General features: G+C 37.0%; 1 protein-coding gene across 7 annotated transcripts; it reads right to left on the minus strand.

The window, feature by feature from the left end:
* Window positions 1–274: 274 nt before the first annotated feature.
* LOC121294514 (tropomyosin alpha-1 chain) lies at window positions 275–15,946 on the minus strand. 7 transcript variants are annotated; one of them, XM_041218301.1, is made up of 10 exons: window positions 15,703–15,946; window positions 15,025–15,150; window positions 9,767–9,900; window positions 8,930–9,047; window positions 8,460–8,530; window positions 7,569–7,644; window positions 7,024–7,086; window positions 6,850–6,919; window positions 5,771–5,849; window positions 275–1,194 (listed from the first exon to the last, which is right to left on the minus strand). In XM_041218301.1, the coding sequence occupies exons 1-10, from the start codon at window positions 15,814–15,816 to the stop codon at window positions 1,176–1,178; spliced, it is 870 nt and encodes a 289-aa protein (XP_041074235.1). In that variant the 5' UTR covers window positions 15,817–15,946; the 3' UTR covers window positions 275–1,175. The 7 variants fall into 7 exon arrangements, with proteins under 7 accessions (XP_041074235.1, XP_041074241.1, XP_041074234.1 ...); XM_041218307.1 differs by lacking the exon at window positions 5,771–5,849 and adding an exon at window positions 14,729–14,854 and having other exon boundaries at window positions 15,703–15,945; XM_041218300.1 differs by lacking the exon at window positions 15,025–15,150 and adding an exon at window positions 14,729–14,854 and having other exon boundaries at window positions 15,703–15,942.
* Between the last annotated feature and the right edge of the window lie 550 nt (window positions 15,947–16,496).

Raw genomic sequence — 16,496 nt, forward strand, 5'->3', positions numbered from 1 at the left:
AAAAAGAAAATCACAACAGACAACATTTTAGAAAATTTTCCCCAAAAGTGTGCTTTTATTTTGTATTTATTAGCATTATACAATGTTTTTATTTTATATAAGGTATACATTTAACACCTCTGAAAATAAAATGTGTAAAATAAGTGAGGCACAACCAAATGTAATATAATTAACTTTAAAACAAAATAAAATACATAATGCAATAACCTCCCCAAGGTTCATTTATCATTGAGCTTTTCAAACTTTTGGTTTAAGAAAGAAAAAAAAAAATCTATTTTTAAAGCTAATGTTGCCACACATTTTGTAAAGAGCTTTTGGTTTGCAAAATAAATATATTCTAGAGTGAAAATAATCCCTTTCTAAATATGGCAAAATACTGGCATGCTGCTATTTCGTAAATTGCTACTGCCTGCATAATAGAAAAAGATACCTACTGCCTATGATATGTATCTTACATTTTCTTTGTATCTTGTTTTTTTTTTTTTTTTTTTTTACAGTAGCACCTGTATACACCTGAAGTTTGTGATCTTACATGAAAAAAGTACCCTGCTTCCCACCACCACAAAATGTACAAAAGCTACAGTGTTAAACTTTAAACCCTTCTCAGTTATTCACTGGGCTCAAAGAAACAACGCTTGTTGATATATAGTAACAGATTTGCTCCTTTTTTTTCGTCAAAACTATCCGGAAATAAAGAGTCTCTTTAAAAATACACAGCCTAAGCATGTATTTCTAGGAAATCAACAAGAACAGAATCTTCTTTTATTGCAGATAAAAGGTGCACATATTTGTACTAGAGCAAAACAATTCAAAATAATAAAAAATAATAAACATCATCATGTGATGTCCTATGTTGCAAAAAACCCAATACAAAATGTAGACAGCATTAAATTTAAATATCAGTTTGTATCTGTGCTAGTGTTCCTCTCATTTGGCTTGCCGTAGGAAGAGCTGCCCCTATCCCCGGGCCTCTGTGCTGTGTCGGAGATCCAGAGAATATGGAATGGTGTAATATACAACTGTTTTTATGGTGCAATTAAAAAGGCTTTTCTGTCTTTTTCCAGGGGGTTCATGGCAAGCGAGGTGCAATAGTGGGAGTGAACACAAGCTTTCACAGATTGTTCAGTTCCAGAAGAGTCTGATCCAGCATCTGGTGCATATTGAGGTTCTCTTCTTTAGCCTGTGCCAGTTTCTCTGTTAGAGCAGCAAGTAAAACATATTATAATCAACTGGGGGGAAAACAACAACAACAACAACAACAACAACTGTACAAGCTGCCTTCAAAAGGCATCTAAGAACCAAAAAGCATGCAGGGCTCATGTTTCCTGATACGTTCAATTTACAGCAGTCTTAATAGGCTACAATTAAAACAATAGAGTGTTTTTTTTTAAATGGATATTTTCTGCTGGTATAACATGATTTTTTTTTTTTTTCAATTAACTATATCACATTTTACATGCACACTTAATAAAGTAGTACTATGAACATACACTTTGAGTAACATCTATTCTGGTGCATTCATAACCCAGAATCATTCAATGCATGTAACACAAAAACACACATTACTGTATATTAAATGTCTGACTGTACAACATTTTGAAGACTTTTTTGGTTTTCTACAGTCCTCTCAAACTAGTCAGTTCATTATGTAGTATTCAGTTGTGATAATGGTATGCATATTATATACAATTTTATAATATATCTTTTTTTACTTCACACCAGTGGTCATGTTAGCTCAAGGTCATACATTGTACAACAAATTAAAGTTAAAATATAACCAAGATATTCTTAGTCCTCATTCAAGGCCAGATTTAGTTCATTAGTAAGAACACGTTTTTTCTCAAGTTGCTGGTAGAGCCGATCTGCACAGTCAGTAAGCAGGTTAAGAAAAAGAGAGAAAAATAATCAGAAAAGTGTTAAGCAAAAGACACAATAGCATGCAATTGGGGAAATTGTTCATACTCTCACTGCAAACCAATAACACTTGAAATGCCATACTACACCTTTTTTGCAGATGAATAGCAGTCCAGAGAAGAATGGGTGGTCTGGTAACTTAAGCTTTTTATTTTAGACAACTAAGGTCAAACTAGATTCAGAACGCAGACCTCATTACGTTTTTTAGCACGCACATAGCATATTCTGAGCAATATTAGGTCTCAACCATTACAGTATTTAAACAGAACTTCACATCAACAAACTGGCGTAAATGAATAAATTACACTTAGCAGAGATAACCTGATGGGGTATAAGCCGCAAAAATGATGCAACTCCATATGCCACAAACCTAAGAGGTCAGCTGCTGATTGCTTTAATCTGAACTGAAGTACAGTATGCATCAATGTATTTACAGTACGTATAAACAGCAAACCTCAAGTTAAATATGGCAACTTTCAGCAAAATAAAAACTTTTTTAAAATACAATTGTTCAAAAAAATGTAAGGACATTTCCAGAACTGGATGGAATAGCATGGATGACAGCTTTACAAACCTGTTAAACTAGATATAAACTAGGGATAAAATAAGCAAATACCAGTCCAAACCAATCCCAGCTGCTGTTTGACAACACATCATTTGTGGATGACTGAATCAAGATAAAGGGCAGTTTTTCTGTAAGGGTCTTGTGTACACAAGAAACTGTTTCTCTTGGAGTTGTAAGCACCACAGTCATGTTGAAATTGTTGGGCTACTACATTCTCCCACAGCCCTGTAGGCTATGAATTTGTTGACAGTCCAGTTTGTTTGCATTACTCAGAGAAAATTGAAGGGAAAAAAAACTTCCTTGGACCTTGAAATCTGTTTGTTAGCTTTCCACTCTGAAGAAGCACATACTATTGGAAGTAGTAGATGGTTTGTTTAAACTAATAACATTTCACAAGTAACATTGACAGATACTGTATAACACAGTGTAAAAATATATATATATATTTTTTGTTCCTGGGTAGTAAGTGTTATTTCCTAATTGCTTATGCCTCAAAAGTATAGAAAATGGCTATTATTCCCCACAAACTTTGCTTTTGTGACCAGGACAGGTAAATTTCAAAATATCACTATTTCCAATGAGAAAACAGGCGCTTTTGTGTCTTTTCGTTCACAGAAAGTCAGAAAAAAACAACATATGAATCCAAATTAACATGTATTTACACTAAAGTAATACAAAAATGACTACAAAAGATTTAGAAGTGAGTAGTTTTTTGAGATTTACGATTATACTGTAAATTTACAACATGGCCTTACAAGGTCTGAAAGCCAAACAGACTAATTATTGCACACCAAAGCTCTAGAACTTCCTGCCTGTTATTGTCAGGCAGTCCAGCTTGGTGACTAAATCAAAATTCAAATCGTCTATTTTTTGTTTCATTAAGTGAATCCCGTGGGGACTGCTTTCTGCTGTCGTTGAAAGTGTAGATTGTAGAATAAACTATGGTGAGATAGGCAAACCACTGCAGTCCATATCAGTACAGTGAAATGCTTTCTGTATTGGTAAATTTCACTACCAAATTTCTGATGCAAATCTACTGAGGATATGTGGCTATGGGGTTTGTGTGTAAAGTATAAAATACACACATACATAAATAAATAAATACTCACACAAAAGCATCTATGATGTCTACACATCATAACCAATATCGCTAAATCCTATCCATACCACACAAGACAAAATGAGCGAGCCAAAATAATAATCCTTGATTCTGAAAGCATACGTTCTTAGTTTATTAGAGCATCTTAACAATAATGTAGCATAGAGAGAGACAGAGCCAGAGAGAGAGAAAAAACGATAGATACAGAGTTCATAGAGACAGAAGGAAGTTTATTTTACATAGAGCGAAATGATTTCACAGGGTCTGTACAAGAGAAGGAATACATGACAATGATTGCTAAATTGTGAAACATGGTGCTAATATGGGTAAAAGCACAGAAAGGATGGAGAAAGGGGTTAAGAACTTGAAAAACGCTGGAGAGAGAAGAATGAGGGCTATTCTGCCAGCTGGAGACGTCTTTGGCGTTTTGCAGGGTAAACAATTTATCTGTGTGAAAAATAAGGTGAACAAAAGCATGAAGGGATAGCCTCAAAAATAATCTGCCAGCAAAGCAAAATAATAATAACAATAATAAAGCAAAGCAATTGATTGATAGCATAGAACCAAAGCAGGGTATTGCTAAATTAAATAAACTGTTTTGGCCAACTATCACAGTTAGAAAGCGAAGCGATTCATTCTTTTTGTGCCTGAAAATCTGAGTGAGTTACCAAATTCTTTAATTTTGTAATGATATTCTAAATCTCTCACTCTATAGTTCATTGCCAAACAGTTTTCTTTCTGCTTATTACTGTATCGTTTAGGGATGCAGGGTTTTCAGCATAGATCTGCATGCAAAGACTCGTCTTTCTAATGCTGCTGGCTGCATGTGTCTCCCTTCTAGTAGGACAGAACAAATGGGCACTGGCTCCAGTAGCATACACCTGTCCTCGGGATAAACGGGGGGCAACCCTGTCAACATTTTTAGATTTAGGCTGTGGGGGGGGGGGGGCTGAACTTATAACAACTTAAACTTGACCAATCAGCATTACTTGGGTGCTCCAATCAGCTGAAGTATTCACAGGCAAAGGCATAACAGCAAAACACAAAAAAAGAAAACCAAGCAGTGGCTTAACGCATGCAACTCTGCAGGAGGCTTTACTTTGCTCTCCAGATCTGGGAAACCGAAGGCTTCGATCAACCAGCCCTTGTGGGTAACAGTTAGTGGAATAAACAAGTTAATTCTGTTAAAAGTTAAAAGAAAAGGCGAACATATTGCAGAGGAAAAAAGATAGAAACAAGTTATGAACCCATTTAAAATGTCTTTCATTCACACATCTGATGGGTTACCATCTGTAGGTGGGATCTCTTTTTAGCATGCAGGGTTCTGAAGTGAGACAACTCAATACTTTAAAAAATAGGTTATTTTCTGAAGCAATCAAGGATGGGAATAAAACTTAAAAGTTTGAGTCAATACAGGTGTCACTAATGTGGATTAGGCAAACTTTAAAAAGATCACAAATTTTGATTTCCCTCCTCAAAGTACCAGAGTGAACAGTTCCACAATAAAACAAACTGGATTTTTTGACAAATAAAGCAATTAACCTTTGCTAATTACACAAAGGTTAGAAAATAATTCTAGTCCATTTGACTTCTGTTTACCAAGTAATGGAACCAATGTGTATGCCATACTCATTTGTGTATCAATCAATTCACTTGATAGTCCAAATACTGCCATAAGGCTTTGTGGGCAGTAGTGAAGAGAAAAAAGAAAATACAAAATATGTGAAGTCATTGTCTAAATTTTCTTTCAATATCTTATTCCAAAACTCATTACTACCATATGGGGGGAAAAAAAAAACCCAAAAACCTTACTGTAGCAAGGTATGGCATAACTGCAGTAATAGTCTCTATTGAAGTGACAGTATTTGGCAAAATAATATGGAAGCGCAAAAATAATTACCCAAGTTATATTTGTTCTCCAGCATTATTGTTCCATACAGTCTACCCAACAGAGGTTATTCGATACTGTGAAATACTCTGCTGTACTTTCCTTCCACACGAAAAAGAAAGTGCAGCAACTGAAAGATATTTCCAGTTCTCCCAAACGCAAACCAAAAACAATGGTCCATTAGATGTTGTATAAACAGAAGTGAAAATAAGGATATAGATACGATGGTGAAGGCATGTGCAAGGTAGTACAGGAGGACATGAAGGTACAGAAGCAAGCAGGCACACAGCAGTAGGAGATTTACATTGAAGTCATGTCGTTGAGAGCGTGGTCCAGCTCCTCGCTGATTGCTTTGTACTTCAGTTTCTGAGCGTACAGCTCATCTACGGGGGGCGCAGCGCAAGGCACAGGGTGAGAAGAGGAGGGAGATGGAGTGATCAGGTGATGGAGGATGAAGGCAGTGACAGACCACCCAACCCAGCAGGAAGTTTGACAGAGCACAGCAGGAAAAGGTGACAGCCAACCAGAAAATAGTGGAGAAAAGGAAAGAAAAAAAGGGCAAACAATTAACAGGGAACCGAATGGAGCTTAGTACAGTGTAAGGTTATCCTTGGAATGCTCCACACACCACCAACTTTTTTTTAACTGATCAGAAGCTTCTTAAATAGGTGTAAACATGGATCTTTACATAGAACATTTTCTAGACAAGCCTAACAAAAAAAAAAAAAAAACAGGCTACAGAACGGCAACAAGAACCAGCACATTGGCCAGAATTACAGACTTTGAGTGACTTATCCAGCCAGCTACGACCTCTCAACATAGTACAGTACAGTAAGCCCTTAACTAGAACATACCTAAAGCTATGGAGATTACTTTAGACCTGTGATGAACACTAAATAGAAAACGCATTCGAGAAGTGTACGATTGGCTGAAATAAGCCACAAACAGCAACTGGTGCACAAACAGCAACTGGTGCACATGAGGGCAGGCACATCATGAAATGGTTTCAGTTTGCCACAATGTCCAAGGCACAAACCAAATTGTACACATACAATTAAATTTTCATTGCTGCCCTATCCATTAAAGTCTGACATAAATGGTTCCATTAATAGACCACAGATGACGTTAATCTCTTTTGAGCATGTGTCATTTATATATTTAGATTTAATTTCTAAATGAACACCCCTGCAAACAGAGGGCATTAAATAATGACAATGTGGGAAAGCTTGCTAAAGAAGTTATTTTGAAGTGGAAACAGGAAAGGAAAGGTAAATAGAAGTACTGGTCTGGTCTGAATAGGCAAGAACACTGGTTTTATAAAATGATGCATTTGATCATTTACAACAGTTTAAAAAAAAAAAGAAAGCAATGTAAAAGTCGTACCTTCCAAGTCATCAATGCTCTTCTCAAGCTTGGCAACAGTCCTCTCAGCGAACTCAGCACGGGTCTCAGCCTGCAATGGTAGAGAGGCATGAGCACTGGCCCCTTCACAATGCCGCAAAGCAAAATAAAGAGAACAACTAATGAAATGTGAATGCTGCGCTATCCATCACTCACCTCCTTCAGTTTGTCAGTGAGGACCTTGATCTCCTCCTCATACTTGTCTTCCTTCTGTGAGTACTGTGGGTAGATTGCAAAAGACACTTTAGAATGAGATGCAAACCAGTGCTTCAAACAACTACTACAACTAGGGTGCTCGGATTAGCTTTTTTTGTAACTAGCTAGTTTTTCTGTTTTTCGTTTTTTCTTATTAGCTGTACTATATGGAAACATTTGTGCAGATCGCATTCTGTAAAACCAGCTTAATAAATAACTGATAAAACATACAGAAAAATTATTGTGTACCTTAACTTACTTATGATTGTGTATTTTAAAGTTATGGTAAAACATGATAAACCCCTTAACTATTTCCCATTGTGGTTTACTAAGTTTAGCAATTTTAATTAGCAGCTCAATAAACCGCTAGTGGGTAAAAAATTGCTTTATTGTAATATTATAGAATTACTTCAATCTGTCATCATTTAGATTATCAAAACAGCCTTTTTTTAGGCAACAGATGTAGCTTCTTGGTATCAGATTGGTTGAATGGGTCACTGGCCTACCTTCTCGGCCTGTGCCTCCAGTGACTTCAGGTTGTTGGTCACAGTTTTCAATTCTTCTTCAAGCTCAGCACATTTGCTGTTATTTTAGAAACAGATTGAAGAGGGACGGATGGTGGCAGAAGTAGAGAATGATTGGAAAGACAGACAGAGACAGAATGCACAAAACAGAAACAAGAAAAGTAGAAGAGAGAAAAAAGGGAAAACATTAACTAAAAATACAGGGAACAAGAGGAGGCCTGAAAATAGCGGACGGCAGCATGGCTACGACAATCAATCTGTTTGAAAACCAATGCGTCTGCATTTCATAGATCCTTGTTCAGGCAAATTCCCATTTAGACAGGAAAACAAAAAAGTGAAATGAAGGTGTGAGCAGGACAGGAAGCAGTGAAGATTCATCCAAAATGTGAAAGCGAAGATGCAGTTAGGATGAGCAGCTTTCATTAGTAATTGTACCTTTTCCTCCCCAGCAATTTTTGACTTAAAGATATGTTCGAGTGTTCTTAGCTCTTGATCCGCAATCCTGACTCGGCTGTTAGTGAATATATGCAATGCACAAGGCCATACAAAAGAAAAAAAATGAGCATGCAACAATTTTTTAAAATTATATATATATATATATATATACACACACACACACACACACACACACACACACACACACATATATATATATATATATACACATACACACACATGCTGTTAAAACAAAGTGCAACTGTATGTCAAACGACAGCGTTTAAAATGTAATCTGAAAAACATATTTCTGTGTGTTCATAAACCACATAAATGCAAACAAACATTATGTGGGTGAATTGTAATATTAGACATGCTTGATGTTATTTAGCCAAACATAAAAGCTTTGTGTTGAAAAAAAAAAAAAAACGCTCTTACCCTTCTGACAGCTCAGCACGCTCCTCAGTACGCTCCAGATCACTCTCAATGATCACCAGCTTACGTGCAACCTTTAGGTAAAGCACAGGCAAAGGACAGCTTTAAAGTGAGGATCGCCGTCATCGCATTGTACTTGAACATGTGCCAATCACTCGGCAGAAAGAAACTAATCAATCCAAATGATACATATTAAGAGAGACAGCACTTTGCTTCTGATTAGAAAAAAAAAATTATGTGGGAAGTTTAGTGTTAAATTAAAGCAAAGGCTTCTTAAATGTCTAAAAGGGTCACTTATTTATTGATTTGGTGGGGTCTGTGTACATCCCAAAATCAAATTTGGGAGACTAGATCTAAGCAGAGATCCAAAATTATGTCAACAGGTTTTGTCAAGTTTTTATAATTTCATTTTCCCCATATAGAGAAGGTCAGTCAGCCCGTCATCCTCTGCCAGCCGCATCATAAAAACTTGCCTCTTCATATTTGCGGTCAGCCTCCTCAGCAATGTGCTTGGCCTCTTTAAGCTGGATCTCCTGCAGTTCCATCTTCTCCTCATCCTTCAGAGCTCTGTTCTCAATAACCTTCATGCCTCTATAATAAAGAAAGCAGCAAAAGTTAGGACAGATAGGTTACAAACGGTACTGTTACACAACAAAATCACTTGATCCTAAATGCATAGCGCCAGCTACCAAAACATTATTCTCAACACTTCAGACCTGTATACAGGTCTAAGAAAGATAACTCAGTAAAATAAACTAAACTACACATTCTAGTATTTATTTTCAGTATTAAAAATACATTTTCTGCAAAGAGTCAAAAGGGAAGAAGTGGCTTCTTTCTACAACTGCATCACTGGAAAAGTAGTTTATAGATTACTTATATCACTGCAAATGAAATTAGTTTTGTCATACATTACATTTTTCACTCCATGTATCGTAGGCAGGGGTACCTTTTTTTTTTTTTTTTTTTTTACTGAAGTGTTATAAACTGTGTATACAAAATAAAATTATTCAGTCATTTTGCAATGCTGTAATGAGCACTATTTGTCAGCCGATAGAAGGGTTGCATTAACTCCTTAGTACTGGGCACCACTGTCAACATTAAAAACATCAGAATGATGCATGTTCACAGGGGCAAAGTGGCACACTAACTTTGTAATCCTCCTGTACAGTGGTAACACCCTTACAATGAAACTGTGTCGGTGATAAGCATTATCACTGATAGCCACCAGCTGCTGCACTCTGTCACCCCATCACGGACAGCCAGAGCTATCAGGGTAAATGTACAGGAAGGGATTTCTTCTTACATACCTCTCACTCTCATCAGCTGCCTTCTCAGCCTCCTCCAGCTTCTGCAGGGCAGTGGCCAGACGCTCCTGAGCACGATCCAACTCCTCCTCAACCAGCTGGATGCGTCTGTTCAGGGAAGCTACATCAGCCTCAGCCTAGACCAAGAAGGGAAGAACCACCGCATAAAGCTCCTGCTGTGCTCGATTTGTCACCAGCATCCTCTGCACAGAGCCTGGGCCGACTCTACAGTATGGTATATTTTGGTGTATCAAGGAACACATCCCTGAGGAATACACATTGGGGAAATAAGTCTGAAACTGATCTACAGTATACTGACAAACTTTTTTTTTTCTTTTTCTTTAAAAACAAAACAAATTGTAATTGATGTACATACTTTTCATGTTTGCCAAGAATACAGATCATTTTGGACTTTTCATTTGGGGAGATCCTTATGTATGGGAATCCTTTCCCCCATACAAATACACATCTAATTTGTTTAATGAATTAAATGGATAATGTAGTCTGTTAATGGTACAACTCAGGTGCACAGGAAAGAAAAGTTATGGTACACTGGACGACTATTATGAATGCATGGACCTAAACTAATGTGCATAATTATGTTAAATTCCAAAATAAAAGTTCAATTAAGCCCAAAGATATACTGAATCCATGCTATTATTATTCAGAAAACTGAATCTAAGCAGTCAGATTCATAACCCTTTTTACATATATGCACTGGTTTGTATGCTGGCATAGTGTAGTTTTGCTTAGCTCCTCATAAAAAAATAATAATAATAATAATCTAGTGAGTCCAGAAAGCATAGAAACCAATCATATATGTTTTACTCTAAGTAAAGCAAATTGCCCCTAAATCAGAGAAAGGCATTCCAAACTCCTAGTCATTTGCTGAAAGTGAGAGTGTACCTGACTAGTATAATTCTGCCCAGATGTAGACTTTTCTGAAATAAAAATATATTTATTGACTTCTGCAGGTTTTTACAGAGAAGCTACACTGTTCTTTAGTCTTACTTTTAACTTGCATTTTAACCAAATTTCCCTTGAGTAAAAGTTGAGTATGATTTGTATAAATTCTGAATTTTAAAAAGTTTGAATCTAACAAATTAGTGGTCCATGTATATATGGTAGAATTTGACTGTACTTTTGGGCTAGTGAAGTAAATGACTCAGAACAAAACTAGTACGATGGTTTATTTTTAGTAGCTAGGAAACAACAAGAAAGCTTTGTACAGCACTAGACCGATGCTATGCTGCATGATCAAATAAGCAAACAAGGTTTTGTGAGATTTTTGTTTGTTTTACAAGCATGACGCATGATAACTGAAACACAGATGCATATGGCCGAAAGTACTAATAATGAGTAAAGGTCAAGCTAGTGTTTCACTAACTCTGCTAAACTATGTTTGGCTCGTTCTCCCTAGCTGCACTACCCATACAACACTGCTCTACCAAGTACTTTATCTCCTTATAAGGCAATTTCATAAACAGACTTTTCTTACATATAAGGCTGCGTGTCAGACTACAGCATCCCTATCTCAAGAGTTCCCTCCAGACACTATTTTCATAAGCCTTGTCATTCTTCATTAAAATGCAACATGTTAGCTGTCCACTGTTTAGAGTCTGTCTATCATAGCAGCTGGGATTTGTATTAATGTGATTCATTTGTGAAATTGGCACATTTCATTGTGGTTATTTATTTATGTATTTATTTTTGTAATTAAGTAGTGGTTGCACATTATGATTTAAGCATCACAGAAATTATGAAGACAAAAAAAAAACATTCATTCTGTCACCCACAGCTGTAGTAGTATTTGTCATGCATGAAGTATGTAAACCGCCCTTCCTTTGTAAGTGTTTTACAATCCAAAATGATTAAATGTAGATTTCCTGACTGCTGCCTAACAAATACCACATCACACAGTGAATGGAATGACCTCTGAGGCATTGGATCATCAAAATCAGGAGCAACACTGTCCTTGTTGTTCAACTAATAAAACCAGCTTATCCGCAAGGAGCCAGTCTCTGGTTAATCATTTTTATAGGTGTGAGAAATGACCAGCAACGTCAATTAAAAAAATAATTATACAAAATTCCTGAAATGCTGAACAGACATCAGTACACCTGTCAGACCTTTACTGTGCTAAAGGTAAAAAAACTGTACATGTAATGCAGCGATATGTATGTAACCTGTCACAGTTGTTTTGTGTCTTCCTACTAAAACACACACTTTTAAAGTCCAAAATCTGTGTCTATATCTGTGATCCATTACACAGAATCAGATTAACTGACTACGCAGCAGGCCTCCTACAGTTAGAAAGCTAGCTGAACAAAATCTGTGTGTGCATAAGAATCACCTTGTCCTAGACAGAGGTGACAAGCCAGTTTCCTGTTCGCTGTTTACAGTCATAATTTTGCTTTCTGTTTGCCAAAGCTTGCACCGAGGACAAAGAAAATAGTTACAACCTTGCTGCACAGTGTGCAAGGCTGCCAGTTTGATGACACTTGTTAGGTGGGCAACTGCACATCATACCAGGCATAATGTAATTGTCCACCTGCTGCTAATAGGACTAGTGTATACTGCCTTTAAAAAAGAAAAGCAACACCCCTCTTTTTTTTTCTGCTAGTGCTTTAGCTTAGGTTATATACATTTGCTGTTCTATTTTATCTTTTAAGTATGACAGTTGTCATAATAGAAATACATGATACACAAAAAAAAGCTTGTCTTAAAACAAAAGCATCAACATAAACAAATGTTGCCTGTAATAATATTATCATAGCTTATAGTATCATTCATCCATGGCCAAACCCGTCCTAATTTAACTCAAACACACAAGCTTACAGACTCTCGGGCTTTTCTTTCCAAATCCAGCTGTTTCTGCAGCCTCTCTGCTTTATCTTCCGCAGAATCTGCTTGTCCCTGCAGGCTCTTTATTTTCCTTTTTACGGCTTCGAGGGACGTTAAACCAGACATAACTGTAATAGCGGTGTATTCGATAATCTATGCTAGTTAAGACTCAATTTTAAAGACACAGAGCGTACGTAGTAACGCCCCGACGTGGTTCAGTAGCTATAGCTGCCTAGATCTGTGAGACGCACAGAACGTCTGTGCTGCACTGGGTACCGGAAGTAACCTTGTTTTCATTACAGAGAATTGGCGAGGAAACTAAATGTATGCTGGCAACTTTATCATGGCACTTTGCCAACTTTTGATAACGTCATCCCCACGCTTGTAAGCTGAGCTCGTCTGATAATAAAAATGAAAAACATAATTATTAAAAAAATGGCCACGCCTAGTTATTAACATTCCTATAGCGTATTTCAGTGTCTAAGTATTGACTGCCACCTGCTGGCAAACGTGAACTAAACACCCAATTAGAAAAGTTAAGATTACTTTTAAAATCTAGCTTTACCTTTACTTGGGTTATTTTGGTAATATTGGAAAGGCACTTTACTGCACATACTGTTAAGTTAGGTTTAGCAAACGTAATTATTTTAACAATATAAAAACTAAAGTTTATATACCCATTATTGTTATTATTATTATTATTATTATTATTATTATTATTATTATTATTATTGTCGATAACGTTTGAATCACATGGAAATACGGTGAAAGGTGGGAGAACATTATATCAATGGCAGACGCAGTTCATTTGTTTTGCCAGCAAGAGTTGCTGCGCTACAGAACAGAACTGTCTCATGAATGGGGACATCAATGCTACAGCAACAGCAGAGCCTAACGGCAGCAACTGTAGGACTCGACAAGTTCTTGAAGGCGCTACACAAACCAGCTCCTGAACTGATTAACAAGTGTTGTTGAGATTGCTATTTTTCTAAGGATGAAATCACAAAAATCTTGTCTGGGTTAGGGAAAACAGTCTAAAATAAAACTACAGCTGTGAAAAGCAAAACTCAGTATCATTGTACTTAAAGCACTGTATATTAATAACCCGTAGGCAGGTCCTAGTTATAACGCCTGTGATGTGATGGAAAACCCTATATACACTACAATTATTGTTATGTCTACAAACGTACATTCTGAGTTCTATTTTCCTATACCCTATATATAAATAGTTAGCATAGTTTTCCTTATAAGGAGTATATTCTACCGAGCTACAGAGCTTCGTTCTAAATATGTCAGCTGGTGAGATTTAGCCAGTTGGAAGTTGGTACTACTGTACATGTCCCATCGCTTTATGTATAGAGGAGGATCTGCAATTAGTGATCATGTGATCTGTCAATTATTCACTGGTTAACAGTTTAGCCGTCGTAATACAGTTCCCTATAATACACCGTGTTATGTTATGATTCATACACTTTTTAAAATTGTATTTCAAAAACGGATATTAAAATATTAATAATTTGAATGGAATGTTTCAATAATGACATATGCTTCATCAATTGCAAGGGATTGAAACTATCTGAATAGGGGTCGAGGTTTAAATGTTAAACATGAGGAACACTCTCTTAGTACTCGCGTTGGGTGTCTTAAATTATTGGAGGCAGAAGACAAGGGGGCGCTCTAACTTTACCATATAAAGCACTGAGCTATATATAACCACCAGCTCTGCTCTGAGACTGCACATCCAGCAGATTTCATCCTCCAGCCTGGGTCTCCGTTTTGGAGATGTATCTTTTACTTGGCATGCATGAATACAAGCGTATAGTACTGGAAGGAAACCAACTTCTGGGGGTTATTAATAAGGGGGGACGGGGGACGGGACTAATTATTTATCACATTTTCTCTTTCTCATTTGTGAGTGAAACGTCATTTATAATGACAGCATTTCGATTTTCGACACACCAGACCTATCAAAACAAAATCTTTGTAGTTTTACAAAGTCGCTGTTTAACCTGTTTAACCAGGTGAATTTGACAGGCATGCCAGTAAAATGGCGTGCAGATGTTACAGGTTTGCTGTGAAGTAGTGAAAAGCATGAAAGAGGGTGTGAGTGCCTGTACTTACATCGGTGGCTTTCTTCTCGGCCAGTTCCAGTTTCTCCTGGGCATCTTTCAATGCCTCAGAGTACTTGTCCAGCTCATCCTCAGTTCCCTTGAGCTTTTTCTGCAGAGCCACCAGCTCATCGTCAAGCTGATTTTTTTTAATTTATTTTTTTAAGAGGTTCAATAAAGATGTAGGGTGTGCAGCAGGAGACAGGTAGCGTGAGCGCGCACAGAGAGAGCGCACAGAGGCACGGACAGAAAAGAGAAAGAAAAAAGGAGACAAGCAGTTAGAAAAGATGTTTCTGGATAACCAAATACCTTTGTGGCGTTTTCATCAGAACTTAGCAGCTTTTCTTCAGCAGACTGGAACCCCTCGAGCAGTCTATCCCTGTCGTCTTCGGTAACACGTAATTTCTTTTCCAGTTCACTAATTTCATCCTCTAACTAGATATGTATATAAAATAAAAGACTTGCTCAGACAATTATACAGGAATAACGCGAATTCATCATTATGATTAGTTAACAGGTGGTCTACTAACATATTGAAATCAACACTGTCCAAATGTATTAATTTACAGAAACGCACATCATGTAAACGTATTTGTAATACAATTCAACAGTGTTATCCCTACAAACTGCATACCTTAAAGATATCTGTCATATATGATTACAAATGTTTTCTGAGTTCACTTGTGTCTGATTACCATACAACTGCAATAAACTCATTCATTCAGTCCTTATTCTTTTCTCGTTGCCCTTCTTTAAATCTACAGGTTGTATCCATTACAACTTCCTTTAAAATATTCCATATATGAGAAAGTATATAACCCAAATCTCTTTAGATTTTTTAAAAAACAAATCATATTGCACGATTCCTTAATTTATGTATCAAGGTCTTCGGAATACTGTACTAATAATCCAAATTGCAGAGCTGCTCCATTAGGACTGAAGCACTGTTTCAAAACACCAGGATGCGTTGTTTTAAAAAAGGCAGACCTGTTTGCTCCTGTCCTCGGCTGCCTTCTTGTCTGACTCAGCCTGCTCAGCTCTGTCCAAGGCATTTTCCTTGTCGAGCTTGAGCATCTGCATCTTCTTCTTGATGGCATCCATGGCGGTTTAGTGTTTGTGTGCACAAAGTGCCTCCAAAAGAAACTAAAATGAAGAGGGTGGTCGGAGAGAGGCTAAGAGCGACCGTGCTGTACTGAACGCTGGGCTGAAGTGCAAGCTCTTTGTGGCTGTACCCTCTCAAATATGTACTTTCGCTGGGGGATGATTGAATTCCTTTGGACATCCAATACTTTTTTGGAAGCGGTTTCTCCTTGCCCCTACCCCAAGCCCTGTCTTTTTTATGGATCTGTCAGGCGATTCGCTGTTCCCAAACATTTGACCGCTGATAGGACTATATATGGGATCCGAGGGGCAAGCAGGCAACCCTCACTAAGAAGTACGTTCCTATTTCTAAACACAGAAACAAAGTTAAACCGCTGGAAGACATTGCAGTGGGATATAAAGGCGTTGAAGTTGAGGAATAAGAAAAAAAAAATTCTTAAGGGGGTTAGACTTTAAAAGCTGCTAGGGGGTTAGCAGCTTTTTTGACAACTGCCGTTTATCTGGTTAGGACCACTAAATCATTTCTTGTTTGGTTAAGCCATACATAAACAGTGATTGTTATGTACAACTGGTTAAGACCTACTTCAATTAGATTATTTTCCTTTGATGTCTAAACTAGAAAAAATAGCATATCTCAAATATATTATTATTATTATTATTATTATTATTATTATTATTAT

This window comes from Polyodon spathula, chromosome 19 (assembly GCF_017654505.1).
Source record: "Polyodon spathula isolate WHYD16114869_AA chromosome 19, ASM1765450v1, whole genome shotgun sequence".
Taxonomy (NCBI): domain Eukaryota; kingdom Metazoa; phylum Chordata; class Actinopteri; order Acipenseriformes; family Polyodontidae; genus Polyodon; species Polyodon spathula.